This window comes from Marmota monax, unplaced genomic scaffold (assembly GCF_021218885.2).
Source record: "Marmota monax isolate L192 unplaced genomic scaffold, Marmota_monax_Labrador192_F-V1.1 WCK01_AAM20220418_F8-fsc00071, whole genome shotgun sequence".
Taxonomy (NCBI): domain Eukaryota; kingdom Metazoa; phylum Chordata; class Mammalia; order Rodentia; family Sciuridae; genus Marmota; species Marmota monax.
The window spans coordinates 9,010,771-9,036,380 of record NW_026695217.1 but is presented as its reverse complement, the minus strand read 5'-3'; the positions used below and the strand labels follow the sequence as shown (position 1 = coordinate 9,036,380).

Below are 25,610 nucleotides of genomic sequence, written 5' to 3'. Positions count from 1 at the left end.
GCTCCAGTCTCAGGACCTCATTCTCGTGGCCTTTTTTTATTGGTTCCTTTTAGTTACACATAACATTAGGATTCATTTTGACATAATGGCAAAAGCATGGACCATGATTTCCCCTAGTTCAGTCCCCAGAGCTTCCCCTGCCCTTCCTCCCCCTGCCCTGTTCCCATCTCCTGCTCTATGAACTTACGGCTTTTCACTCATATCTGTCTTTAGTCTTTAATCTTTAGAGGCTGTGGACGTACCAATGGTGGGGTCGCTGTCCATGTGTGTACCCAGGAAGGTGCCGTCCCATCCTCTACTCTCCTATCCCACCCCTCCCTTCATCCCCCTTCCTCTCCTCCTCTGATCTTTCTTCTATCCCCCACCCCACCCCCCTGACCTTATTTTGGGTCAGCTTCTGCATATTGGAGAAAGCATTTGGCCTTTGACTTTTGGGGACTGGCTTATTTCACTTAGCATGACATTTAAAATAGTTTCTCAACTGTATGGATTTTATGAAAATGCTTTCCAATGCTGTTTTTGTTTAATGTTTTATGTTTATCTTTTATATTATTCATACAAACATGAATGATCATATCAATATGGACATAATTAACAATTATAAAATATAATAACATGTAATATGCAATAAAAATACAGTGTACTTGGCTGAGATCGTATGCAAGGCTGCACATCCCTCTATGCACAGATTTGAATTTGACCTAAATGCTGGTCTGAAGAGAGCAGCTGGCAGGGCTGAGCTTGGTCTGGACACTGGCCTATGCAGCTAAACCTGTCGCCTCTGGGCAAGACCAGGAGTCCAGGGCCCTCAAAGGTGGCAAGGTTCACAGTGAGCAGTGCTCGCTACAGACCCTCCAGCCTCCACATAGGGTCATCCATGTGGGAGTCTATGGCAGAGGAGACTGTGGCAAGAGGCTGCTTTCCCTGGGGACAGGACATACCAGAGAGAAGCCCGGGCAGGGGACTTGGAGCCTTCCTCGGGCCCACCCCTCTGTGGGGTCCATTGCTGCCGTGCCCGCTCTTTCTTGCTGCCCACAGTGGTGGGCCTTACCTGACTCTCACTCCTCCAGGAAATCGTGGAGAAGCCTGAATTCATCCTGGGAGGGGCCACTAGGACAGACATCTGCCAGGGGGAGCTGGGTAAGTGGGGTCACACCCTGAGGGGCCTCCAGGGCAGGAGCAGCAGGGGTCCCCAGGATCTCCGCTCCCCTCTCCCTTCCCCCTGAGCTCACCCCCTGAGCTCCAGGCCCCTCGCACACCTGCTGGGCACACCTGCCATCCCTGGGCCCCACCCAGGAGTCCCCAGAGAGCAGCCCCTCCTGTACCTGACCTGTCCTGCCCTAGGAACACAGCTCCCTCCACGACACAGATGAAAACTGGGGCCAAGGGAACAAGCCACTGGCCCCATCCTGGAAGTGGCAGGTGGGCAGTCTGACTGTGGAGACCTGGCTCCTGCTATGGTGTCTCACTGGCCCATCCTGAGCCCCTCTCCCCAAAAGTACAGCTGGACCTGTGTGGCTGCAGCACGGGGGGTCTGCCCATGCTCCCACATGGCCACTGCATGCTGCCCACACGGACACTGCACACACGCAGCCGTGAGCTTAGGAAAGTGGGGCTGGGAGTCGTGGGGCTGGTGCCTGGAACCCCAGGGAGCACCCCCACCCCTGGGCTAGAGAAGGGCAGGCGGGGGCAGGGAGGGGCCAGAGGCACTGCTGGCCTCTGTCCTTGTTCAAAAGCACAGAGCTGTGGCCTGGGGGACTCCCCACAGCCTCTCTGGTGTTGCGTCTTGCCAGCTGCGGAGGAGGAGGACGCAGGCTGACTGTGGCCCTCCTCGGCAGGGGACTGCTGGCTGCTGGCTGCCATCGCCTCCCTCACGCTCAATGAGAAGGCGCTGGCCAGAGTGGTTCCCCAGGACCAGAGCTTTGGCCCTGGCTATGCCGGGATATTCCACTTCCAGGTGAGAGCAGCGGGGCCAGTGGGTGCCCTCTCAGGCCAGCAGGGTGCCACTGCCCCACTGCACGCAGGAACAGCAGGCTGGAGCACCCTTGGGGGCGTGGCCTGGTGGCCCTCAGGGAAAGCATCCAGGGAAACTCTGGGGGCTGCAGACCTGGGCCACAGGTCAGGGGGTCCCAGAGGTGTCTCTGCTGGGAATTCCTTGAACTTTGAGCATAGAGGCCAGAGAAGCATCAACCTCTGTGGAGCTGGATTATTTCCCCTGAACGGAGGTTTGGAAATGTAAATTCGGAGACCTTGAGTGAGTTTAAATATAAAACCTGAGATTTGCCACCAAGGTGCCCGCGGGATCACCTGTGACCCACAGCGCAGCCTGCCACCAGGACTGTCCTGGCCTGCTCCCGGCCATCTCCGCTGTCCTCTGCCCGGGGTCCTTGCCCAGCGTCCAACCCCATGCTAGTATGTCATGGGCCGGGCACTCAGGCAGCCTTTCCCGTGAGGCCAGCCTCTGCAGGTGTCCCTGGGGAGACAGCCACCAGGAGCCCAGGTGCAAGGCAGGGTGCCTCACAGTGCGGTGGCTCCTGCAGCCCTGTCCCTCCACCCCAAGGCCTGCTCTCTGAGGCACTCTTGGGCCTAGTGACAGAAACCTGGCAGGGTTTAAGGCAGACTGGCAGCAATGTGGGCAGCAGGTCCCCCACTGTGACAGTGGCAGGCTCCCCAAGCCTGGGGCACAGCCCCTCTGGGCCTGGGGAGCCCTCCCCTCCCCCACAGACCCGTCACACTGGCAGTCTCCCCTCTCCCACTTCTGTACACCACTATGCTGGCTTCGCAGTGCCCGCGCCTGGCCCTGCAGACCCTACAGCCCGTCAGGGTGGCAGCGGGCTGCTTGAACCTAACCAGGCCCTGCTCCCAGCACCAGCATCTGAGCCACTCCCCAGGGAACAGTGTCCTCCCCATCTCCCAGAACTCCATAGTCGGCAGGGCCCCCGTTTTCCCCTCGTGACTCTGAGGCCAGGGAGAGAAGTGGCTGACCAAAGTCACAAAGTAACGAGCATAAGCAGGACAGCCCTGAGCCTGGCCCTGGGCCTTGGGCTCCACGGGCCACCTCTGACACCCTGTGTATGCCTATGGCCCTTGGACCTCCCTCTCCCTGTCCTTCTTCACTCCTCCTGTTCCCTATGACCCCTGGGCCTCCACCTTCCTGACCTCCTGCAGTGTTCCTCTGTCCCACAGCACAGCCACACTGTGGATGAGGGGACCAGTAGTACAACAGAGCTGGCCTCTGTCACCCATAGCCTCTCAAAGCCCTCTCTGTGCATGGCCACCCCTGAGCACTCCTCTCCCGTCCCCCAGCCCAGGGGAGCTGGTCTGGACATCAGCAGCACTGCACCCAAAGCCACAAATACCTGAGAGCCTCAGGGAGAAAGGACTGGGCATGAGTCCTGCTTGGCACGTGGCAGGACAGCCCCTAAGACACACGTGGCCTCAGCCAGACACGGGGGCAGCAAAGTCCAGCTGGGGAGAAGCTGCCACAGGAGTGGCCCAGAGTGCCCTGGCAAAGAGCCCTGGGACATGGCCCCCAGGCCACTGCCTGTGCTCCCTGTCACCTCCCTCACACTTGCTACCATCCTGAGGGGCGCAGCCCAGTACACCAGAAGGAGCCAGAGGAGGAGGTCCCTGTTCACACTAAGAAGCACAGAGGGACAGCGGCGCCCAGCCTTGACTTGCTCCCGCCTCCCTGTCCCCTGTGAGCACACGGGCTGGCACATGTGCACTTAAACAAGCACTGTGTGCACACATTCACACCCCTGTACACTGGGACCCATGTCCACTACACCCACACCCCCACGTCCACACCTGGCTCCCTGACTCCCCTGCTGCTCTTGGCTCTGCTCTGGGCCCCACCAAGGCACAGTCTTGGGCTCCACCAATGGGCCAGCAGGGAACTGAGGAGCGAGGGATGTGGAGCCAGACCCCAAGCTGGGCGGGAGGGCAGAGGCTGCCTGGGCAGGGGCAGAGTGCTGCCCTCTCCTGCCAAAGCAGACTGCGCAGGAGAGTTCAGAGCACCGAGGCAGCCAGAGGCCACCAGAGGCCACCAGCAACTGCCACCCACTGCTGGGGGTGACACTGGTCCTGCTGCTGGTGTCCGTGCAGGGTTGAAGGCCCAGCATGTGGCCTATGGACTCAGGTGGCCCCTCCTGGAGCCCAGGGACTCTCGAGATGAGTGTGCAGCTTGCTCAGAGGGGGCTACAGGCGAGCATTTGCTGGTGGCCCCCTGACTCTCCCGCTGCTCCTGGCTCTACTCTGGGCTCCAGTTCTGGCAGCACAGCGAGTGGCTGGATGTGGTGATCGACGACCGCCTGCCCACCTTCCGTGGCCGCCTGGTCTTCCTCCACTCTGCCGACCACACCGAGTTCTGGAGCGCCCTGCTGGAGAAGGCCTATGCAAAGTGAGTCCCTGCGGGAAGGCCAGCGGAGGGGCCATGTGTGAGGCGCGGGAGGGGATGGGGCTGGACAAGGAGTCCCAGGAGCAGGCTTCCTGCTGAGGCCCAATGTACCTGGGGCCCAGGTCCACTCTGGGCACATGGCCACACCTGCCCCTGGGTCTCCCTGAGGGGTGGAGGTGGACTTCAGGAGAGCTGGCGGGAGTGGACCTGGGAGAGCTGGGGGAACTTCAGGCTGTGCTGATGCTTGCGGCTCTTCAGACCCCCCCCAGACATGCCTGGGCTGCTTCCCACCTGGGCGGGGACCCAGCGTCCACACAGGATGTGCTTTTCCTTTGCTTGTTAAAAATGGTAGGGGCAGAGCTGGAGGCTCTTTGATGTGCCAATTTCCCTGGAGATGGCTCATGACATGTGATCAGGTCACGGGGTCAGGGTGCCACTGTGTCTAGTCTTGGGGGTCCTCCCTGTGAGGGTCTTAGGAAGAAGTTCCATCTGCTGAGCTCGATAAGCTCCCACGTCTGATGTTCCTGGTAAGATTTCAGTTGGCCCCTGGGCTCTGTCCACATGGAGTCACTCGGGGGCCAAGTGCTGCACTGCTTTGCAAAGTGGACTGGACACTAAGAGCAAGGCCTGGCCTCTGCAGCGCAGTTCTGTGCATCAGGGAGTCACGGCCCAGAGGAGCCTAAGGAGAGGTGAGGACAGCGGCCATGGGTCCTGCAGGGAGCCTGACACAGGAAACAGACATGGGGTGAAGGTGCAGGGCCCTGGAACCTAAGGCCAGCATGAGCTCAGTCGCCCTCACAGGTGTGCCCATGCCAATGCAGGATGCCACCCAGAGGAAACCTGGGGGCAGGGTGTAGGGATGCGACTCTTCTGGCATTTCTATGAACCAGAACTGCTCTGCTGGGGTTATCTCGGCCTTCATGCAGAGAAAAAGCAAGCACAGCTTTAGGAGAGGCCTAGGCAACTGGCCATGGTCATTCTGCCTGTTGGGGAGCTGGGTCTGGAGCCCTGACCACCTGGGGAGTCCTGTGCCACCCGCCCACTGCTGCCCCAGGGACCAGGATCGCGGCCTCCTCCAGCCAAGCAAAACTGCTCCCACCCCCCTTGTCCCCGTCCACCTGCCCACAGCCACCTGGCCCTGCTGCCCTCGCAGGCTGAACGGGAGCTATGAAGCGCTGAAGGGGGGCAGCACCCTGGAGGCCATGGAGGACTTCACCGGGGGTGTGGCGGAGACCTTCCTGACCAGAGAGGCCCCACAGGACTTCTACACCATCCTGGGGAAGGCCCTGAAGCGCGGCTCCCTGCTCGGCTGCTCCATGGATGTGAGTAGGGGCTGCCCTCACTCAGAGCATGGGGTCTCTACCAGGGGCCCTGGCTCCTCAAGAGGGTGTGTAACCATGGTGGGAGTGCTGGTGCTTATCTCTTCAGCGATACTCAGGCTGCTGCTTAGCTTTCCTGATTAGGTTAGAAGCATTTGGCTGTTGGGGCACCGTGAGCAGCCCGCATCTCCTGCTTGGCCTCCTGGCCCTGGCCAGCCCACCCCTCAGCCCTCTGACCCTGCAGACGGGTACACACCCACACACAGGCTGGCTTGATTTCACTGATGGGGCATCTGCCCGTGCAGCTTTCTGAAGCTTGCTGCCTCCTACACACACTAGGAAGAGAGCCCTTCGCACTGACAGGAAGACACCTAGTAGCACTTTTCTAATTTCTCTGTACGCACAGACGCACACACAGGGCAATGTCGTCTGATGGTTTCTGGGAATTCATCCCTTCTCTCTTGGATTAAACTCGGGGATTTTTTCCTAATGAATTAGCCATTTCCTCTGCACATTCATGTTTGGGGCACAGGGACACACATTTCCCGTACCTGGCAGCATCTCTTTGGTACGTGCAATGGTGCCTCCTGCCTCAGGACTCGTGGCCAGGACTCGTGGCCACCTTCTCCCTGGGGGCAGGAAAGTGAGCTTCTCCTTTCTGGGGAGGAGGGCCTCTGTGCCCTGGGAGAGTGTGCCTGGCTGTGCCCTAGTTAGCGGGTCTGCACACCCAGTTCATGCAGCAAGGGGAGCAGGACAGGCAGCATGAGCTCAGTGGTATGGGGCTGGGGCTGGCCTGGTGGGGAAACCTCAGCTCAGATGAGGGTCTGACGCTGTTCTCATTTCAGATCAGAAATGCTGCAGAATCTGAAGCCCGGACGCCTTTCGGTCTCATTAAGGGTCACGCCTACACCATCACGGGGCTTGACCAGGTGGGCAGGACCGGGAAGCGCCTCAGCCCTTCCTTATTGCACTGCAGTTCAGTCGCCTTCCGGGCCTCCTGAGTTCCCGCACCCAGAGAAGGCAGATGAGGTCATAGCAGCGAGTCCCCCATGGCACCACGCGTCAGCCAGTGGGGGGCCTGGGCCGCGTCTGGGTCTGTTTTTTCTTATCTGCTATTGCTTCCCAAATCTACACTAGAGGGTTTCCTGGGGTGTAAGACCACAGGAGAGTAAGGACGTGCATGGCCAGGTGCTTCAGGAACTGGCCAGATCATTGTGAGCCGCAGAGTCCCACAATTAGCCGTCCAAGTTGGAGATGCTGGGAGGCCACCGCCTGGCTCCTGGGCAGTCAGAATGGGGCCTGGCACAGGGGGGGCTGCGCGACCTCCCAGGCCCCAGGCAGGAAGCAGTGTCCTGGCCCCGCAGCCTGGGAGCACTCCCTCCTCTGCCCCTCCTCTGCCCTGCTCAGGGCTTCTGCAGAGGCCTGAGGCCCCGACACAGGGAGGGCTCCCTGCTCTGCTCAGTCTACCAATTAAATTCCACTCATCCAGGGACACCCTCACAGGCACAACCAGGACAATCTCCTAAAGCAGTTGAGTAAGTGGAGGAGAGGGAGGAAACGGAAGAGGGAAAGAGGGGAAACCAAGGGCTCCACCCCCGGCTCAAGTGCAGCGAAGTCCAGGGTCCTGCCTGGCCCACCCCTGCAGCTGGGCATCTCTGCTCCCTTCTGGGGCCGTCACATCCTGGTAACACACCACGAATGCGTGGCTGGAGCGTGGAGGAAGGCCCTTCTGTGATGTGAGCTGTGGGAGACCCCAGGGGATCCTCTGCTGATTTCCAGCTTGAGCTGGTCCTTGTGTCCACCTGCCCCTCGAGTAGGCATGTGGTTGTTCTACGCATTATTCCAAGCAGAGGTCTCCCTCATCCTGCTCACAGGTTCTGCTTCCTCTCCACCAACAAGGGGCCTGCTTGCTCTGAAGCACCTCAGATCAGGGAGCTCCTGAGTGGTTCCCATAGGCCGCACCAGGCGCTCTGAGAGCTGATATTGCTGGGAGATGTTGACCAGAGCAGGACAGCTCTGGTGGCTGGGGTCTCCACTGTGGATGAGCAGAGGTCCGTCCGCCATGCTCTCCCTCCAAGACCCAAGGCCTTGGCCCCACTCCCTGCCACAGCAGTGCTGGAGGGCCTGGTGCAAGAATCCCCTGGAACAGCAGGTTCCTTCCTGTGACCCAGGGCAAAGCCCAGGAAAAGGAATCTGGCCTTCCTTTGCTGCATTCCCAGCCTGTGGCCCTGTGGTCCTGTCACCCCCTGGGGCTCTGCGAGCTCATCTGAGGACGCTCTATGCCACCCAGGTGCTGAGGGAACCCAGAAAGCCACGATGCAGGGTTCTGTGCCAGAGGAAGCTTCCAGCTTCGTGTTGATAGGGAGTCACTGTCCAGAGGAGGTGTGGCCATTCGCGGGGACTACTAGGCCCTCACTGGAGAGGCTACCGCCTGTTTTCAATAGAAATTCGGAAATTCCGCAAGCTGGTTATGGATGGATGAGTCCGCGGAGAGGGGCCCAAGCCCACGATGAACACAGCCAACCTCCGGTCTTCTCACCTCCCACCTCCCTGATGCTTCTCCCTTCTAGGTAGACTTCCGGGGCCAGAAAATCGAGCTCATCCGAGTCCGGAACCCCTGGGGCCAGGTCGAGTGGAACGGGCCGTGGAGCGACAGGTCAGAAACAGCACAGGTGGCTTGGGCTGCTGCGGACTGGGCACCGCCAGGGTAAGGAGGGGGCTGCTGTGTTTGGAGTCGTGCCAGGGTCACAGATCCCACAGGCCACTCGGAGCCTCAGCCTGAGTTTGGAGGGTGGTGGGCAGCTGCTCCCCACCAGCTCTCCCGAGTCTTCCTGCCCGTGGGTCGGGTGTGCCCACCTCACAGAGCCTGGCCTGACCTCTTCAAGGCTATGCAAAGGAGGGCTTGTTATGAATGGCAGCCTTGGGCAAAGGAGGAGTAGAGGTCACTCTTGCTCCTGGCACCAGCAGGCTGGAGGCCACGCTGAGCTGGGGCTTTTGTGGGATCCTCTGCCCCCGCCCCCCGCGGCCACTCACCTCCTTGCCATTTTCCACTGTGTCTACTGAGCAGGCCCCAGTGGCCAGGTCCTTCCCTCAGCAGCCTTTGGACATGCACTTCCACATTTGGGGACCTGAGGCCAGTGAGCCTCTGCATCCTGCGTGCATTTCTGGGGCCAGTGAGAATTCACTTGGCAGGGCAGCCGCACAAGCCAGCATGGCTCCTGGGAGGACCCTCCTGGCTGACTCCACCCTGTTGCTCCTAGCTCCCCCGAGTGGCAGTCCGTGGGCCTGGCTGACCAGAAGCGCCTGTGTCATGCTGCTCTGGACGACGGGGAGTTCTGGTACAGCTCATCCACTTCTGTTTCTGTTGAGTGTGTGTCACGGCCTGGGCGAGGACCACCACCTCTCCCTTCTCTCTCTCTCTCTCTCTCTCCTTTACTCTCTCTCCCCTCCTCCTAGCTCTCCTCCTCCTCCTTCTCGTCCTCCTCTTCCTCCTCCTTCTTCTTCTCTCTCTCTCCTCTTCTCTCTTTTCTTTCTCTCCTTTTCTTCCTCCTCCTCTCTCCTCCTCTCTCCTCTCTCTCCTCCTCTCTCTCCTCTCTCTCCTCCTCTCTCTCCTCTCTCTCCTCCTCTCTCTCCTCTCTCTCCTCCTCTCTCTTCTCTCTCCTCCTCTCTCTTCTCTCTCCTCCTCTCTCTCCTCTCTTTTCTCTCTCTCCTTTTCCTCCTCCTCTCTCTCCTCTCTCTCCTCTCTCTCCTCCTCTCTCTCCTCTCTCTCCTCCTCTCTCTCCTCTCTCTCCTCCTCTCTCTTCTCTCTCCTCCTCTCTCTCCTCTCTTTTCTCTCTCTCCTTTTCCTCCTCCTCTCTCTCCTCTCTCTCCTCTCTCTCCTCTCTCTCCTCCTCTCTCTCCTCTCTCTCCTCCTCTCTCTTCTCTCTCTCCTCCTCTCTCTCTCTCCTTTATTCTCTCCTCCTCCTCCCTCCTCCTCCTCTCTCTTCTTTTCTCTCTCCTCCTCCTTCTCTCTCTCCTTCTCCTCTCTACTCCTTTCTCTTCTCTCTCCTCCTCTCTTCTCTCTCTCCTCTCTCTCCTCCTCTTCCTCCTCCTCTCCTCTCTCTCCTTTTCCTCCTTCTCTCTCTCTCTCTCTCTCTCTCTCTCTCTCTCTCTCTCTCTCTCTCTCTCTCTCTCTCTCTCTCTCACACACACACACACACACACCATGGCCCCCAGGCTAGCAGGGAATCTAATCTCAGTGACATTTGGGTGGGGACCCTCCCACCTCCAGACCCTCCCACCTCCATGTCTCTTTATGAGTCTCTGGAGAATTGATGTCATCCAGAAAGCTGGGCAGAGCCTCTGGTGTGCAGCCAGCGCCCTCCTCTGACCTCTGCTGCCCCAGTCGGCTTGGCTGAGTTTGAGGACAGGCAGCATGGCCCAGCACCTTGCTGGCCGAGACCTGAGCCAGGAGGTTGCCCCCAGCTCATCCCTGGAATCCAGGCCAAGAGGGAGGCGCTTCCTCCTGCCAGCCTTTGCAGCTCTGTCGCCTGGCGATGGACCCTCTCTGGCCCCACGTCCTCCTGTGTGGGATCTGGAAGCCCACCCTGTGGCTTCCGGCCTGCTCCCTGCATGCTCCCGCGTGGGCCCTTGCATGAGCTCATCCCTCTTCCCACACCTTGTGAACCCCAAGCCAAGACCACGACAGCAAACCCCCAGCTTCCCTTCTTTTCTTTCCTGCCCAGGCGCATGGGCCCTGTCCTGCCTCCTGTGTTTGCAGTTGTCTTGGGAAGCAGCCTTTCCAGGTGGTTCTTGCACTAGAGAGGCCTCCAGCTTGCCTGGCGACCTGGGCAGGACATGGCCTCTCTGCTCAGTAGCTTGAGGTGTGGGCATAGTGCTCTAGGACCCAAGGCCCTCTTGTGGGCTTCTTGGCAAGGTCCCGTCCTGTCCCCTCCTCCCTGCCCTGCTAGCCCTGACACCCTTGGCTCAGCCTCTCAGAGAGGCCACTCGGCCTGCCCTCCAGAGCCTCCCTCCCACATGGCTCTGTCCCACCTTCCCTATCCCTTTCATGTTCACCCTCAACCATCAGGACCTCTGGGCTCTGCCTTCAGATCATGCCTCCCTGTGGCCACCAGCTGGACTGGGCACCCCCTTCTCTTGCCATGACTTCCCAGCTGGCCGGTCAGCTTCACCTGTGTCCCTAAGGTCTGCTCCACACAGCAGCGGTGGACCGGGTTACTCTGCTCCACACCCTCCAAAGGCTTCCCCGTCCCCAGAGTCAAAGCCACGCCCCCTGCTGACCCAATGCCCACGACCTTGCTCTTCGCCTGCCTGGACCCCAGCAGCTGCTCCCCACAGGCCTGCTTTCCATCTCCTCTTGAAGGGCGCCTGGTCCTGAGGCTCCCAGCTCCCGAGGAGGGACACCCCACCCCATGCTGCATGTGGCCCCACCATGGCCCATCACGCCGTGTGACTGTCTTTTTCTCCTTTTTGAATCTTCACTTTTGTCTGTGTTCAGTCCCCAGTTGAGCCTCCCCGCCCTGGAGGACGGGAGCTGGATGGTTGGAGGGAAGGATGGTGGGCTGCCACTGCCCTCCCTCACCCGCCTGACCCTCTGTGTGCAGGATGGCCTTCCAGGACTTCAGGGCCCACTTCGACAAGGTGGAGGTCTGCAACCTCAGCCCCGATGCACTGCAAGAAGACGCGCTGCACAGGTGGGAAGTGGCCGTGCACCAGGGCAGCTGGGTCCGCGGCTCCACCGCAGGGGGCTGCCGCAACTTCCTGGGTGCGTGGCCTCCCTGTCATTCTCTCTTCCATTTCCAAGAGTCCAGTCCATCCTGGGGACATCAAAGGGCCAGGGCAGGACCCCAGAGAAAGCTGGAAGTGGGTAGTTGGTCTGCAGGACCCCAGGGAGACCTGGACATGAGGGCTTGGTAGAAAGCTGGACAAGAAGTACTCATGGAAGCACCCTCTTCTGCCACTTGGGCCATTTTCCAGTATAAGAGACAGATCACCGCTGGCCAGATCGGCTGTAAAGAGGGCTCACCGCCCTGCTGGCCTGACAGTGCCGGGCAGCAACAAGATGGGCTTGGGGTGCAGCTCAGCTTGGCCCTCTCCCCTGGGCTTCTTCCCTCTGTCTGGCCGTCTTCGTGAGCAGGGCCAGGGGCTTGCCTCAGCATCAGGCCTTCCACAGGCCTCACACGCACTGCGAGGTAGCCTCAGAGCCCTGACCCCCTAACTCCTCAGCCCCATGGTGCCGGGGCCCTGAGCACTGCTCAGCTTTGCTCCAATTCTCTGCGGCAAAAGGGATTGCCAGAGACTGGAGTTCATCCCTGGGTTGGGGACGAGGTCAGTCCTACCCAAAGTGCACAATCAACAAAAAGAGGCAGGAGGATGACCCCAGGCCAACGCAGGCCCCCCTGAAATTCCGAGTGGGAAACATAGGGTGGAGCAAACTTCAGCAGGCTAGACCCGGAGGAAGACCCTGGAAGGCTGAGAAGTGGCTCAGAAGGTGGCAGGAAAGGGAGGCCCCAGGAAGCAGGGCCCGAGAGCTGATGGGAAAACCTCAAGTTGGGAGGACTTGGGAGGGGAGGGGAGTGGAGTGCACTTTGCTTTTTTGTTTTGTCCCCTCAAGGAAGGGGCAGTAATCCTTCTCTTTCAAATGGCAGATACCTTTTGGACCAATCCACAGATAAAACTGTCCCTGACTGAGAAAGACGAGGGGCAGGAGGAATGTACTTTGCTTGTAGCCCTGATGCAGAAAGATCGAAGGAAGCTCAAGAGGTTTGGCGCTGACATGCTGACCATCGGCTATGCCATTTACCAGGTGGGGAGCAAGGCCACACTCGGGTCCCATTAGGCTTCTGCATTCCCAGCTCTTTCTCAGTTTTGTGCCAGAGATTGTAACCCATACCAAACTCTGCCTGAGGAGCAAGGCCAGCCTCAGAGAGCCCCCTCCTCCTCCTACAGAGCCCTGGCAATGACGAACACCTGGACAAAGACTTCTTCAGGTACCATGCCTCCCTGGCTAGAAGCAAGACGTTCATCAACCTGAGGGAAGTCTCCGACCGCTTCCGGCTGCCCCCGGGGGAGTACATCCTGGTCCCCAGCACCTTTGAGCCCCATCAGGAGGCTGACTTCTGTCTGAGAATCTTTTCGGAGAAGAAAGCCATTAGCCGGTGAGGAGCAGAGGCGGACCCCAGGCCCCTTCCTCTAGCATCCAGGCACTGGGGCCACCAGGATTGCGAAGCCGGGCCCTTTCCATCCCCCTGGGAATCGAGGCTTTTCAGCCCTTCTCTTCCCTCCCCAGGCAGACCTGCCAGTCTCCCTCCCAGCTGCCAGTCCTACCCCCAAGGCCCTCTTGGCAAGACCTTGGTTTTCTCAGACCCTGGAGTGGAGGCACACTTAGGGATGCTAGACTCCCACCCACAATGAAGAGGACTGTCCCCTTACCAGACTGGCGGGTTCCCTCAGCTCCAGTTTAAAGATGCTGGCCAGTCTGAACTGTCTTACACTCCGCCACGCGTCTTCACAGTATCCTGGTGAAGCTTGTATCCGTTACTTCTAGGGATAAGCTTCCCATGACCGCCCTGTGCTGGTTGCTCTGTGGCAGAGGGGAAGTGCTTGAGAGGCAATGACCCATTTCCTGAACCAGCGAAGCTGTTCTAGAGATTGTAGCAAAGTCTGCCTCCATATTTTAAGCTGGAAAATTCCCCAGGAAGGGACCAACCTGTGTAGAGGTAGAGAAAAGGCAGTGGACGCCGGGCTGCTCTGGCCTTGCGCACAGTGAGGCCGAATCCGAGGGCCGACCAGTGGGCTTCCTCCCAGCTCTGAAGCCTGTGTTCTCCTGGGATGGCTGGTGTGTCCTTGGGAGTGCTGCAGGTCTGGATGTGTAAGACCTGATTCCTCCAACTGTCCCAGCATTGGCAGGAGCCAGGACAAGGCTGCCCCTCCTCTTAGTATCACAGCTGTCCAAACACTGAGGGCCCAGGATGAGAACAGCAAGAGTGACAGTTGCCACCTTTCTTCCTCTTTTCCCCAAACACAAGTGACACACATGACCAGGACTGGGAGTGTGGCATGCAGGCTCAGGTGGCTCTTGGTCTTGACTCCAGGACTCATCCTCTTGAAGTCCTTCCCAGCTGAGTGACAGGTCTCAGCGTCTCTCCTCTGGAGATGCAGAGTTTCCCGCATAGTGTGCAGAGAGCCTGCTCCGCTCCACATGCCACCTCCACCGCCCTCATTGGAGGATACCAGGGGATCAGGGAGCACATCAGGGTTAACTCTGTTACCTGCAGAGCCCAGGATTTGCAGGGTGTCCTTGGATGAGGGCAGCCAAGGGGAGGGTCTGAGTGATGGGGGTGGCGTGTCCATGCATGGGGTCTGCAAATCCTGCAGGACATAAGGGCAGTGAGCCAGGAGGGCTTCCTGCAGCTCAGCAGATGGCACATGAGGGTCCCCCATGAAACACACAGTGGAGGCACTGTGCTCTCTGCCCCTACAGGGACCTGGATGGCACCGTGGACATCAACCTTCCTGAGGTGAGTGCACCCCTGGCTAGGGAGGGTGGGACTCGGTGGGAGGCTGAGGGCCTTCCTCTGACCACGGTGCCACCTTGAGCTCATGTCCAGGCCGTGGGGTCAGTGCCTATGCTTGACTGACCTGCAGGCTGAGCCTGGGTCCTCTGTCCCTCACACAGACAGGACTGCCAAGGTGAGACAGGTTGTGGATGTCCTCTTTCTCTGGGATTCCACCTCCGTGGAGAGGCACCTGCCTCCTGTGAGGGGGCAAAATGAATGCATTTTAATAAAAATAATAAAAAGAAACCAAGCAAATGGGTAGGTCCTCTCTGTGGACTCAAGGACACGAGTCCTCCCACTCTCTGAGTGTTGGGAGGAGGGTCCATTTCATCCCGTCCAAGGGCCATGAGACCTTCAGGAGGCACCAGGGTGTGGTGCTCTAAGAGGAGACCTGCAGCTCCATGCTGGGAACAGATGTGAGGCAGCGGGAATCGGGGCCAGGGCTGAGATGAGTATGACTGCTGGGCCTGCCCCTCTCTGCACATGGGGCTGAAGGGAGGCACTGGCCCTGATGGTCTCTCCGGGATGGGGCCACTCATGCTGGAGTTCATCCCCCACATCGACACCAAGTCGCTCCTCACCTGGGAAATCAGAGCTACGGAGCTACACCCCACCCAGGCCCCTGCACAGAAGGACGCCCTGCAGCCTGAGCACCCTGAGGAAAGTCACCTGGACAGGCAGGGCACTGACCGGTTGCTTTGTGCTCTGCTGATTCCTATTCCTGCTCAAGCTGCCACACCACACAGAGCTGCTCTGGTCCACAGGGTGCTAGGGATCCATCCACAGCGGGCTAGGGATCTATCCACAGAGTGTAGAGACCATTCCTAAAGGCCAGCAGATCTTTAGACTCCATTCGTGATGGTCTGCCTCCTGGAGTCTGAGACAGAAGGGTGCAATGAGTCTAGCTAACCAGGTCCTCCCAGACTCCTCGTCCTCGTCTTGAGGACTTCCTCTAGAGGCTCCCTGAGCCCTTGAGGCTGCTGCTCCGTGGGCAGCAGCTGGTGCACACTGTGTCCATGGTGACTGCTGGCACATGAGGGTCCTCGAAGTCCTGGCTTGTCCCTTGGGGCAGCACTGTGTCCATTCCAGGGCTTTTCTTTCCTGTGTTTCTTTGGGAGAGCAATACCAAGTTTCTCTCCTGCGGGTCCTTCTGTGCCCACCTCTGGCTATTTTTTCAGCCCTCACAGCCAAAGCCACCTGAACAGGAGACAGAGGAGGAGCAGCAGTTCCGGGCCCTGTTCCAAAGAATCGCCGGCGAGGTAGGGTGCACCTGACCAAGGCCTGGCCTCTTCCCAGCAGAGGGTGTTGGTCATGGGGTTTGACAGTGGTGCCTCCCTGAGGCCTCGAGGGGCTTGTTGCAAAGTGACCCCAGCCCTGGTCAGTAGATGCCCAGAAACAGCCTGTCCACACACCTGGCACCATTGCTCCATGGGGCAGCAGGGCCCATGGTGGCTCAGAACTGGCCCAGAGGTCTCTTGTGACAGATTGGGGAAGGCTTGAAGAGGAGGGGTCTCTGAACTCTTCTGCCCTGAAATCACTGCCATTAAAATGCTCTGTGTTCTGCTCTGTGCTGTCCAGGGAGGCACACTGCAAACTGCGTGCCCAGGAGAGAGTTCCTTGGTGCAAAGCATTTCCATCCATTAACACCAGAGGGTGTCCAGGATTGGCAGCCAGGGCCAGGCTTAGGCCACCGAGGAAGGACTCCTGTCCTCAGTGCTGCCCTCATCCTCAGCCCTGTTGCTCAGCTTCCTTGCTGGGCTCATGGCCTCCTGGGGGCCTGGGAAAAGCCTCCTGGCCCCAGGATTGTCCTTCCTCTCAGGGGAAATGGCCCAGCCCATTGTGTAGCCTGGTGAACTGATGTGTGTGGAGGTGCCGATGACATCAGTAATCTCTGCTTCCCCTGCCTGGGGCCCCTGGTGCGAAAGGAGCTGGCTGGTAGCCTGACCTGAAGCTGGGGTATCTAGTGCTGGACTGGGGCCTTGCAGTAGCCAAGCAGGGTAGGAGATGGACACAGGGTCTGGGCCTTGTGCAAAGCGCAGCAGGAAGAGCAGCCACTTCCCTTGGGCAGGGCACAGCATGGGGGCCAATCCCCAGGTCAGGTGCTATCTGGAGATCTCAGGAGGTGACAGGTCAGAGCCAGCATGGTGGCCTCTCAGCTACTGAGATGAAGGGCAGGGACAGAAGTCGTCAGAAGTGGAGTGGGTGAAGGGGGAAGGGGATGCGGGCAGGAGGTCTGCTTCCCACTCCCCCCATCCCCCAGTGTGGGTGCGGGCTACATCCACCCTTCTCACAGGGTGAAACATCCAAACCCAGGACCAGGAGCTCCAAGCAGAACCAGTGATACCGGTCCTGAAAATCAGGATCAGGCCTCATTCCCCAGGTGTTGAAGATTAAACACCGGAGAAATGCCAAGGCAAGAGCAGAACAGTGTCTTGCCCTTTTATGGATTTCAGGTTTCCTTTCTTCTCCTTTCTACTGACCAAAAGGCAGGAAGAGGCCACCTGCTTGTGTTTGGAGAGTCTGACCCTCCCCTCCCCAGAGGCTGGTGGTCAGGAGTCATCTGCCCATTTCCTTTTCCTTGGTAATCAGCCACCTATCCTTGGCCCGTCTCACCAGCAGTTGTTGGTTAAAGCCGTTGTACAGGGGGTCCCCCTTGCTGGCCCAGCTCCTGGACAGATGAGCCCAACAGCAGTGCCACCCAAACTTCCCTGCACATGAAAGCCCCCCAGGGACCCGGCAAGACTGAAGACCCCCTTCTGTAGGTGTGGGTCCAGGCCGGCTGCATCCGCCTTGAGCTTCTGCTCTGTGGATGCTGCTGTGGGTGCCCTTAGATCCCCTAGAGGACTTGGAAAGAGCCAGCAGCCACAGTCCTGGATCAGGTGACCTGACAGTGCCTGGGGCGCTCAGGAGGGGGAGTGTCCAAAAGGGGCGTGCCCAGGAGGGGCGTGTCCTGGAGAAGGCTGTCCAGGAGGGGCGGCAGTCCAGGAGGGGCGGTTCCAGGAGGGAGTGTCCTCCGCTCTGCTCCCCAGTTGCAACTTTGCAGGAGGCTGGCCTGCTCTCCAGCTCCCTGCAACACCTCCAGGGCCATCTGAGCTTTGCCAACCGCTCCAGGTATCTCTGATCCTCGGGAAGGTGGCAGCATGCCAAGCCCAGTATTCTGTGTCCACCTTGGGTGGGCCTCTGCTGGTCAGCTGGACCTTCCCCAGAAGCTGGTGGGCAGCAGCAGCTACCCAGAAGACGGGTGATCTGCTTGTGGCTGTTTCAGGAGGGCCAGTCTGTCCCTTGAGCCCAGTCAAGCTGGAGCTGACAGAGACTCACGGGAGTCCTGAGGGCCTAAGGAGCAATGTCTTCACAGGACATGGAGGTGACCGCAGAGGAACTGGAGTATGTCTTAAATGCTGTGCTGCAGAAGAGTTGAGTGAACCCCTGGGGGCCATGGGGTGGGGGACCACACTGCCAGCCTCTAGACCTCTGCGCTGGGCTTCCCAGGACTTCAGAAACAGCTGTCATTGTTTATTCCCTGATTCCAAAAAAATGACACAAGTTAAAGGTGGACAATTCTAAAAGATGCACAAAAGCCTACTGGCCAAGGTGAAGATCACCAACCCTCACCACCAACAAATCACTCTCTCTTACCAGTCAGTGTGTGGGCACGGGCTCAGTTCCAGGACATTCCCTCCCCTCAGAGGGAGACCCTGTGCCCGCTCACAGCCCTCCCCGTCTCCATCCTCCCCGTCCTCAGGAACCACTGCTCTGCTCTCTCTGGATCTGCCGATCCTGGGCAGTTGGCAGGAGGCCTTCTGGCCTGGCTTCCTTCTCTCAGTGACTTCCAGGTTCACGCCTGCCACCGGGAGTCTGGGCTTTGCTCCTTTTCATAGCCACTGGCATTCCCTGTGTGGCGTGCCCCTTTGTCTCTTCATTTGTCCACTGACGTGAACTTGGGTACCGCTGCAGTGGACCTCGGTTTCCAATGGGCGTATTGCTTTCCTCTTCCCTCCACGGTGAGGAGAATTTCTGTCGGAACTCTGCACTTGATGTTTTAGCGCCCAGCCGTTTTCCAAAGGGACCGTTTGACATTTCCACCAGCAGTGTATCAATGTCCAAGTTCCTCCGCAAGTTTAAATTCCACCTTAAGCTCACTTTGTGTGAGCAGTTCATCCAGGAACACAATTTCCATGGGTATTGCACGTGTGGGGAGTGGCCTTCGTCCTTAGCAAGGCCCTTCCTTCAGTCATCGATTCATTTTCAAGCTTCTGCCCTTAAATGACCTAAGAGAAACCTTCATGGGCGATCTGTCATTTAGAATTATTGAATTAGAAAAAAAAAATGATGAGAGAGTGATCCCTGTTTCAGTTGTTGGGTTTGGGGGTTGGGGGTGTGTGTTCTAGTTTTGCAGTGCTGGGGGCTGGGTCCATGGCTTTGCGGGTGCTGGGGCAGGCGTTTTATCACTTAGCTGCAACCAGCCCGACATTCCCATTTTTTAAGCTTTTTTTCATATATTATAAATTTCCCCCTATTCTTACCACCATCATAAGAATGCCCACGTCACAGTCCAAGAGCCTGGCTCTGGCCACCCTGGGCTTCAGCACATTTGACTGAGGGTCAACCAAATTCAACTTTCACATGTGATTTCAGGGAAAGACCTCAAGTTCAAGAAGCTGAGCCTGATCTCCTGCAGAAATATCATTTCCCTGATGGACGTATCCTTCCCAGCAGGCTTAGGGCCTGCAACTTCCGACAGCACTCTGCCCAGGGTTTGAGGCGCACAGTCTCCATGGGCAAATTCAATAGCTAGGGGACCCCTGGTGCTGAAGTCCATCAGAATCAAGTGGCCTGGGTCCGTCCAGGGGGCAGAGGTTTCTCAAGGGATTTGGGACCTCATTGGCACTTGGTTCCCTTCGCAGGAAACAGAAGAGCTATTTCTGTGCTTTTGAAACCATCTCACCTTCCATATACCCTCTTCAGAGAACCAAGGTTCAGTACTTAAAGCCACCTCCCCAGGGCCAGCACTGACACCCACACCACCAGACCAGCCCACAGGCCATCCTGGGTGCCCCAGAGCTGGCCCCTGAGGACCCTGGGTTGAAAGGTCAAACTTCCTTGACCCATGCGGCCAGACCAGCGGCAACGGGAAACTGGAATTCAGTGAATTTCTAGTGTTCTGGGACAGGCTGAAGCAGTGGATCGTATGTGACCTGGCAAGAACCCCAAGCCTAGGGCAGGGGGGCAAAGGCCAAGGCCACAGGCTAAGTGATGGTGGCAGGGACGAGGAGAGGCACCAGAGTAGAATCCTGATGCTTGCATCAGTCCCCTAGACGGAAGGGAAGACAGGGGCGCTGGGCTGGGGTAGCTGGGGGTGGGGGGCTGGCCTGGGGGAGGCCCTGGGGGAAGCCTGGCCTGTGGGAGGCCCTGGGATCCATCTCCAGCGCTGCTCACACAGGAGGGTGGCCAGCCTCACTTCTCAGGGCCCTCGGGGCCGGCTGCCCTCCAGCTGCTGCTGCCCAGGCTGCCCTTTAGCCACTCCTCCCATCCCTGCCGGCCCCACCCCACAGAACCTGTTCATTCAGTTCGACGTCGACAAGTCCGGCACCATGTCGTCCTACGAGCTGCGGACTGCACTGAGAGCTGCAGGTGAGGACCTGCTGGGGCGTGGGGTTGCCTGAGGTGGGGCCAGTGTGCTGCCTTCTGGGCCCTGGCCCTGGCCCTAGCTGGTGGCCAGTGGTGGGCCTCTGAGCTGAGCTGATGCTGCTTAAGTCACAGACCTAGCACCCCAGGTCTTGAACCCTGCATTTGACAAATAAGGACACTGAAGCCGTGCACCCCCAGCCAGAGAAGCACTAGGCCAAGCCTCCTGGCTGCAGCCTGGCCCCTCATAAGACCCTCATTTTAAACCACTGTGAACAGGGGCTGGAGGGTTAGAAGTATCTTCCAAGAATGAACGTGGCCTGCCCCCAGAGGCCTCTGGCCGTGTTCTCCACTGCAGAGTAACCAGGGACTCTGTGGTGGCAAGCATACTACTTCCTGACCTCTAAGTTCTGCATGGTGATATTGTTGCCATGATGAGACAGCCCATGTCCCCATGCTTTGGGGACCTGCGTGTCCCTCTGCCACCTGTGACCCTGTGCCAGCTTTGTCAGCAACAGACCAAATCCAAACCAGATCATTCCATTGACACTCTGCTACCTTCTCACCATCCACCCAGCATTGCTGTGACTGTCCCAGGCTCTGAGGCCTCGTGTCCTGTGCACCCAGCTGGGGTCTCCGTGTCCCCTTTGCATCTGACCAGCACAGTCGTAAACCAGGACCTGTGCAGCTTCAAATGGGGCCCGCTCCCAGGCAGCAACCCCTGGAAACATGCCCAGGGTCAGGCCTGCTGAGGGCAGAATGTGCCCAGCAAGGTTGCTCGGTCCTTTGTGAGGGAGAAGAACACAGGAGAGCTATACAAGCAGACCACTCTCCTGGGGTCAGTGATCCTGCTCCCAGGGCAGGAGGGACAGAGCAGGGACCCAAGGGAACCTCCAGAGAGGATGGTGTGACCAGGTCCTCCTACCCAGCTCTGGTGAGGGAGGTCCCAACCCTGCCTCTTCAGCCCGCCAAGGCAGATGCCAGGTTCTGGGCAGCACCAGGGCATGGGCCCAGCACTGAGCTCTGAGTCAGAGCAGTCTCCTTCTCTGGCTGCAGCTGGGAAAAACAGCAAAAAACAAAAAAATAAACAACAACAAAAACAAAAAACAGTCCTGGGACCACCTGCACTGAACCTGCAGACCAGGAGGAAGGAGGGCAAGGATACTGCTCCTGAGAGTGTCGAATCAGGGCTGGAGTGCTCAGTGGTGAGCGTCTGCCTGAGCATGTGCAAGGCCCTGGGTTCCATCCCCAGCACTGCAAAATAAACAAGTTGCATATGATTAGACATCAAAGTGCTAAACATGCTACAGGGTTTTCCGGGTGTTCAGACACCTTGAACCCAGCATTTGACAAATGAGGACACTGAAGTCGTGCACCCCCAGCCAGAGCGGCACTAGGCCAAGCCTCCTGGCTGCAGCCAGGCACTGTCCCTCCAGCGTGGGTGTGCAGGAATCAGCAAGCAGCATGTCCTCTCAGGACCATTTCTAGCCCCCTTGCCCTTGGGTTAAAACACCCTGGAGAGTCAGTCATACCAGGTGCCACCCTGGAATCCTCAGGACAGGACCTGACAGAAGTGAGCTCAGACAGAACCAGAGGGGAGGCTGGCAGGACTCAGCATGGGGCTCAGACACTGACCACTGGGAAGGTGCCTCAGGAAGCCTCCTGGAAGGTAGACCAGACCCCAGGGGTGATGTTGGTGAAAAACCAAAGCTGAGAGCTCACTAAGCCCACAGTGTCAGAGCACCTGTGAGCACCTGCCCGTCCTGGCAGACACCTCCATGCCACCCAAACCAAGCCAGGCCCCCACCAGGAAGCTCTCACCTTGCCAGGCAGAACACGCTCCTTTGGCCAGTTCTCCCTGGCCACATGGGACTCCCTGGCCCACAGTGTGGTCCTCTGGGCTGAGCCAGTCCTGGGGCCTCCTGTTCCTCCACAGGCTTCCAGCTCAGCAGCCGCCTCCTGCAGCTCATCATCCTCAGGTACGCCGACGAGGGGCTTCAGCTGGACCTGGACGACTTCCTCAACTGCCTGGTCCGGCTGGAGAATGCAAGCCGTGAGTGTCTTCCACCCGGGTCCACCCCAGGTCTGGTTACCCTTCATGAGCACATACAAGCAACCAGCAAATATGGCAGACAGACCCACAGGGCCATTGGGAGCTATGAGACACATGACCCATGTGGCTGCCCAGGACAGGTGCAGTGTCATGTACAACGTCCAGAGATCCCTGTTCCCCACCTGTCCTGTCTGTGTGAGGACACTAGGCCAAGGTGGGCTCGTGCCCCACCATCCCAGGGAAGCTCCCACCTCAGGTCAGGTCCCAACAATGTACAGAATCAGAATCTTGGTCCCCTCTTCCCTCCCTCATGGACCCAGTTACCTCAAAAGAGACTTGTCCCACCAAAAGGGACAGAGATTATGTGTAGGTGCTGTTTGAGGCTGCAGCCACCTCCTTTACAGGATGGCTAAGAAGGGACACTGCATGTGTCCCGGGCAGCTCAAGCATGCCATCCAAGCACAAAGGGACCATGTCTCCAAGGCACCTTGTGCTGAGTTAAATGCTCTGAAGTCACCATCCTGAAGGTCTTGACTTTTGAACCAGAGGCCCTAGTCTTCCATTTTGCATGAGTCTTGCAAATTATGTATCTGGTACTTCTCGGAATTTGCTAGCTTGATGGGTGACCTCACGGCACCTGGTAAAGCAAGGAGGGGTCTCTGTGGCACGGTGCTACAGCTCTGTTAGGCAGGTGACAGTTCTGATTGCCTGAAGCTTGTTTCTGTGACCCGCAGGCTCAGGGTGGGCTGAGGCCTGATGCAGGAGGCTTGAAGGGGCCAAGCCAGCTGGGCCTGAATGCTGGCCCAGGTCACCAGCAGCTGTGGAGAAGGGACCACCTATAAAGATGGCATAGACACACAGGGTGGGCAGAGCTGACCCTAGAAATTGGAGATTTGTCCCTTCTCCCCTCCTCCTGGCTGCAGCCAGGAGGCTTAGCCTAGTGCTGCTCTGGCTGGGGGTGCATGGCTTCTCCTTTCTTGGACCGCTCAGGCCTGACCCTCCCCACCACGGGGCCCTCAGCGTGTTCTGTGGAGCACCAGGGATCAGGGCCCAAGGCTTCCCAGGCCATTTCAACTTCCCATCAGACAGCTGCAACATCCACTGCATGGAAAGAATAAAACCCCACACTCAGAGCTTCCCAAACTCTACTACAGCCCCTGTGGGAACTCAGACAATCCAGACAGAGGCAGGGTGTGGCTCCAGGCAAAGCCCTTACCCACACTCACGAGGCCCCTGGCTCTGTCCCCAGCACCATGGAGAGGGGAGGAAAGCCACAGGAGCAGGCCATATGTGGCCACGGCCACCTTAGAGAGATGTGGGGGGACAGCAGCAGGTCTGCATCCTGTGCGCAACACTTAGCCTTAACACTCATCACCTGCGACTTCCCCCCCATGTCCCCAATACATCCTTTCCCCCAAGTGGGTTGCTAACCCATCTCGGGCCTGCCCTCCCCTCTGTAGATTTTTCCAGCCAGTAGACTTGGCCTTGTAAGATGGAGCTGCCATTTGCATACCTGACCAAGTTCTCAGGGACCCTCGACGTTACCTAGTGCCAGTCCATGCTGGAATCCCCAGTGGCCTCTTGACTGCTCATTGGCCACCCGGGATCTGGACTCAGGTCACTTGGTTGTTGGGTCTCCCCGTCCCTCTGCTCCGCAGTAGTCAGTCCCCTCTCCCCACTCTGTCCTCACGTGAAAACTTGAAGCCAGGAGTGGTCAGCTCTTTCTAAAGTGGGAGGCTGAGGCCTGGGGACACACATGATGACCCCAACCAGCTCAGCCTGCTCTCCCTGCTGTCCCTGCTGCCTGTCCTGTGACAGCCCCAAGTGCCCCCACCCATGAGGGATTAGACACAGAACAGCTTTCAGACTCAGTAAAACCTTGGATACAGGCACTTGTTTTCTGGGGTCATGGATTTCAAGGGGTCTGTAACCCCAAGGATTAGGACAGGAAGATGTTTTGGACCCAGGAGTTGGCCAGCAGACTGGCATAGGGTAGAGGCCAGCACTGGCCAGCACGGTCCTGCCTGCTGTGCCAGAAGACCCCTGATTCCCACTAGAGGGAGCAGCTCCCCACAGTCAGCCCAGGCTGGCCCTGGGGCTGGGAAACTCCTCCTCTCTCCCGGCAGGGGTATTCCAGGCACTCCGTATGAAGAACAAGGACTTCATCCACCTCAACATAAACGAGGTACGACACAGCCTTCTGCCCAGGGCCCCGCAGAGCACATCTCCTGAAACGCGCCAAATGCACAGTTCCTGAGAGGCCTGGAGTTCCTGTGGGTGGCTGAGATAACACAGTGCCCAACAGCTCTAAGGCACTCTTCACTTGGCTCACAGGGTCACTGTCAAGGTTAAATCCACTGCTGAGTGCCCATAGCGCCCCATTCTGCAGAAGTGGAAACTGGGTCTTAGAAATGAACCACCTAGCATGCTGGCGCCCTCCCTGGCTCCTGCCGCCTGGGCTCCTGGCCGGCCTGCTCCCAACTTCCCTCCCTCCACTCCCCCGCCCAGGTGGTCCTATGGCTGCCCTGGGCGCACGCCTGTGTGTGCACCTCCGCACTTCAGACCCAAGGCGCCCCCAGGGAGGATGCTGGGCTAGGAGAGCATGGGCCACTTTCCAAATCTCGGAAGGAGCATTGGGGCTTCAGTGCACCCCCCCCAGAGGACCTTTCCCAGCTGCCCTGCTGCGGCATGGGAGACCAGCCCTGCCCGAGGAAGCAGGTTAGAAACATAGAGTCCAGACCAAGGCATCGGAATCTTGTTTCACGGGATCCTGTGATTCCTGCATATGTGAGGTTTGGGAACTGAAGCAGGTTCCCTGCCAGGGAGGGAGAGAGGACTCCCCACAGCTGTGCATAGGCATCATGCTGCCATGACAAGCCCGGTGGGAAGCAAGGCGGGGACCCTGGAGAGGGGTGAGAGGAAGTCCACCTCCTGCCCACCAGGCCACTGCTGACGAGCCCCAGTCGCTCCCGCAGCCCTGCTGTGATGGAGGGTTGCCTCCCTCCTGAAGGCAGGGGACCCTGCAAAGGGGAAGCTGCTTTCTGTTGCCCTGGTCATGGGGCCTGAGTGAGGCTGCCCCTCGAAAGGAGAGAGGATATTCCACTGTCCCTGTCATGCTCTCTGGTCCCATCGTACTCTCTGGAGTTACGTGGGGGGATAAGCCCTCATTCCTCTCTCTCTCTCTGCTTCCAGTTCATCAACTTGACAATGAACATTTGAGGCTGCCCTGGTGGGAGGCACCTGTCCAGCTGCCCACTTTCGGAAGGTGGACTGCAGTGCTGCTCCTGGTGGATGGTCTCGCCCAGGGCTCTCTCCTTCCCTTGTTCCACGCCCACTGCCCACCTGGGAGAATGAAATCTCTGCTATTCTCTCGGACTCTGTGCTGCTTTTTCGTAAGATCATTGCCTTCTTAGAGGCACCTGTGCCCATGACCAGGCTCTGCTAGCATTTTCTCCCTCCATGTCCCACTCCTCCCATTCACAAGACGGCCCTGACACGAGGGTCCTGGCTCCAGTGTGCCATGGCCACCCCCTCAGACACCTTACAGAACAGTGTCAATACTGAGTGTGTGAGACAACTCTCCAGGGAAGGTGCTTCCCTACAGGGTGACATCAGCTCACCTCCTCTACCCCCAACGGGTCCACATGGAGATGGCT

The 25,610-nt window shown here is 58.5% G+C and overlaps 1 protein-coding gene across 3 annotated transcripts in view; it reads left to right on the top strand.

The window, feature by feature from the left end:
• Positions 1-25,322, top strand: part of Capn9 (calpain 9) — a 29,358-nt gene extending 4,036 nt beyond the window's left edge. Inside the window, exons 2-20 of one of the 3 annotated variants that reach the window (XM_046432111.1) lie at positions 1,071-1,140; positions 1,839-1,957; positions 4,269-4,402; positions 5,553-5,721; positions 6,564-6,647; positions 8,289-8,374; positions 8,979-9,056; positions 11,322-11,482; positions 12,366-12,523; positions 12,667-12,875; positions 14,201-14,237; positions 15,455-15,535; positions 17,632-17,689; positions 18,912-18,976; positions 19,394-19,462; positions 19,829-19,907; positions 21,838-21,954; positions 24,081-24,139; positions 25,147-25,322. In XM_046432111.1, the coding sequence (XP_046288067.1) occupies positions 1,071-1,140; positions 1,839-1,957; positions 4,269-4,402; positions 5,553-5,721; positions 6,564-6,647; positions 8,289-8,374; positions 8,979-9,056; positions 11,322-11,482; positions 12,366-12,523; positions 12,667-12,875; positions 14,201-14,237; positions 15,455-15,535; positions 17,632-17,689; positions 18,912-18,976; positions 19,394-19,462; positions 19,829-19,907; positions 21,838-21,954; positions 24,081-24,139; positions 25,147-25,173 (1,860 nt within the window). In that variant the 3' untranslated portion in view covers positions 25,174-25,322. The remainder of the gene's footprint in view (positions 1-1,070; positions 1,141-1,838; positions 1,958-4,268; positions 4,403-5,552; positions 5,722-6,563; positions 6,648-8,288; positions 8,375-8,978; positions 9,057-11,321; positions 11,483-12,365; positions 12,524-12,666; positions 12,876-14,200; positions 14,238-15,454; positions 15,536-17,631; positions 17,690-18,911; positions 18,977-19,393; positions 19,463-19,828; positions 19,908-21,837; positions 21,955-24,080; positions 24,140-25,146) is intronic. The other 2 variants (XM_046432112.1, XM_046432113.1) reach the window with 2 other exon arrangements.
• The last annotated feature ends 288 nt before the right edge of the window (positions 25,323-25,610 follow it).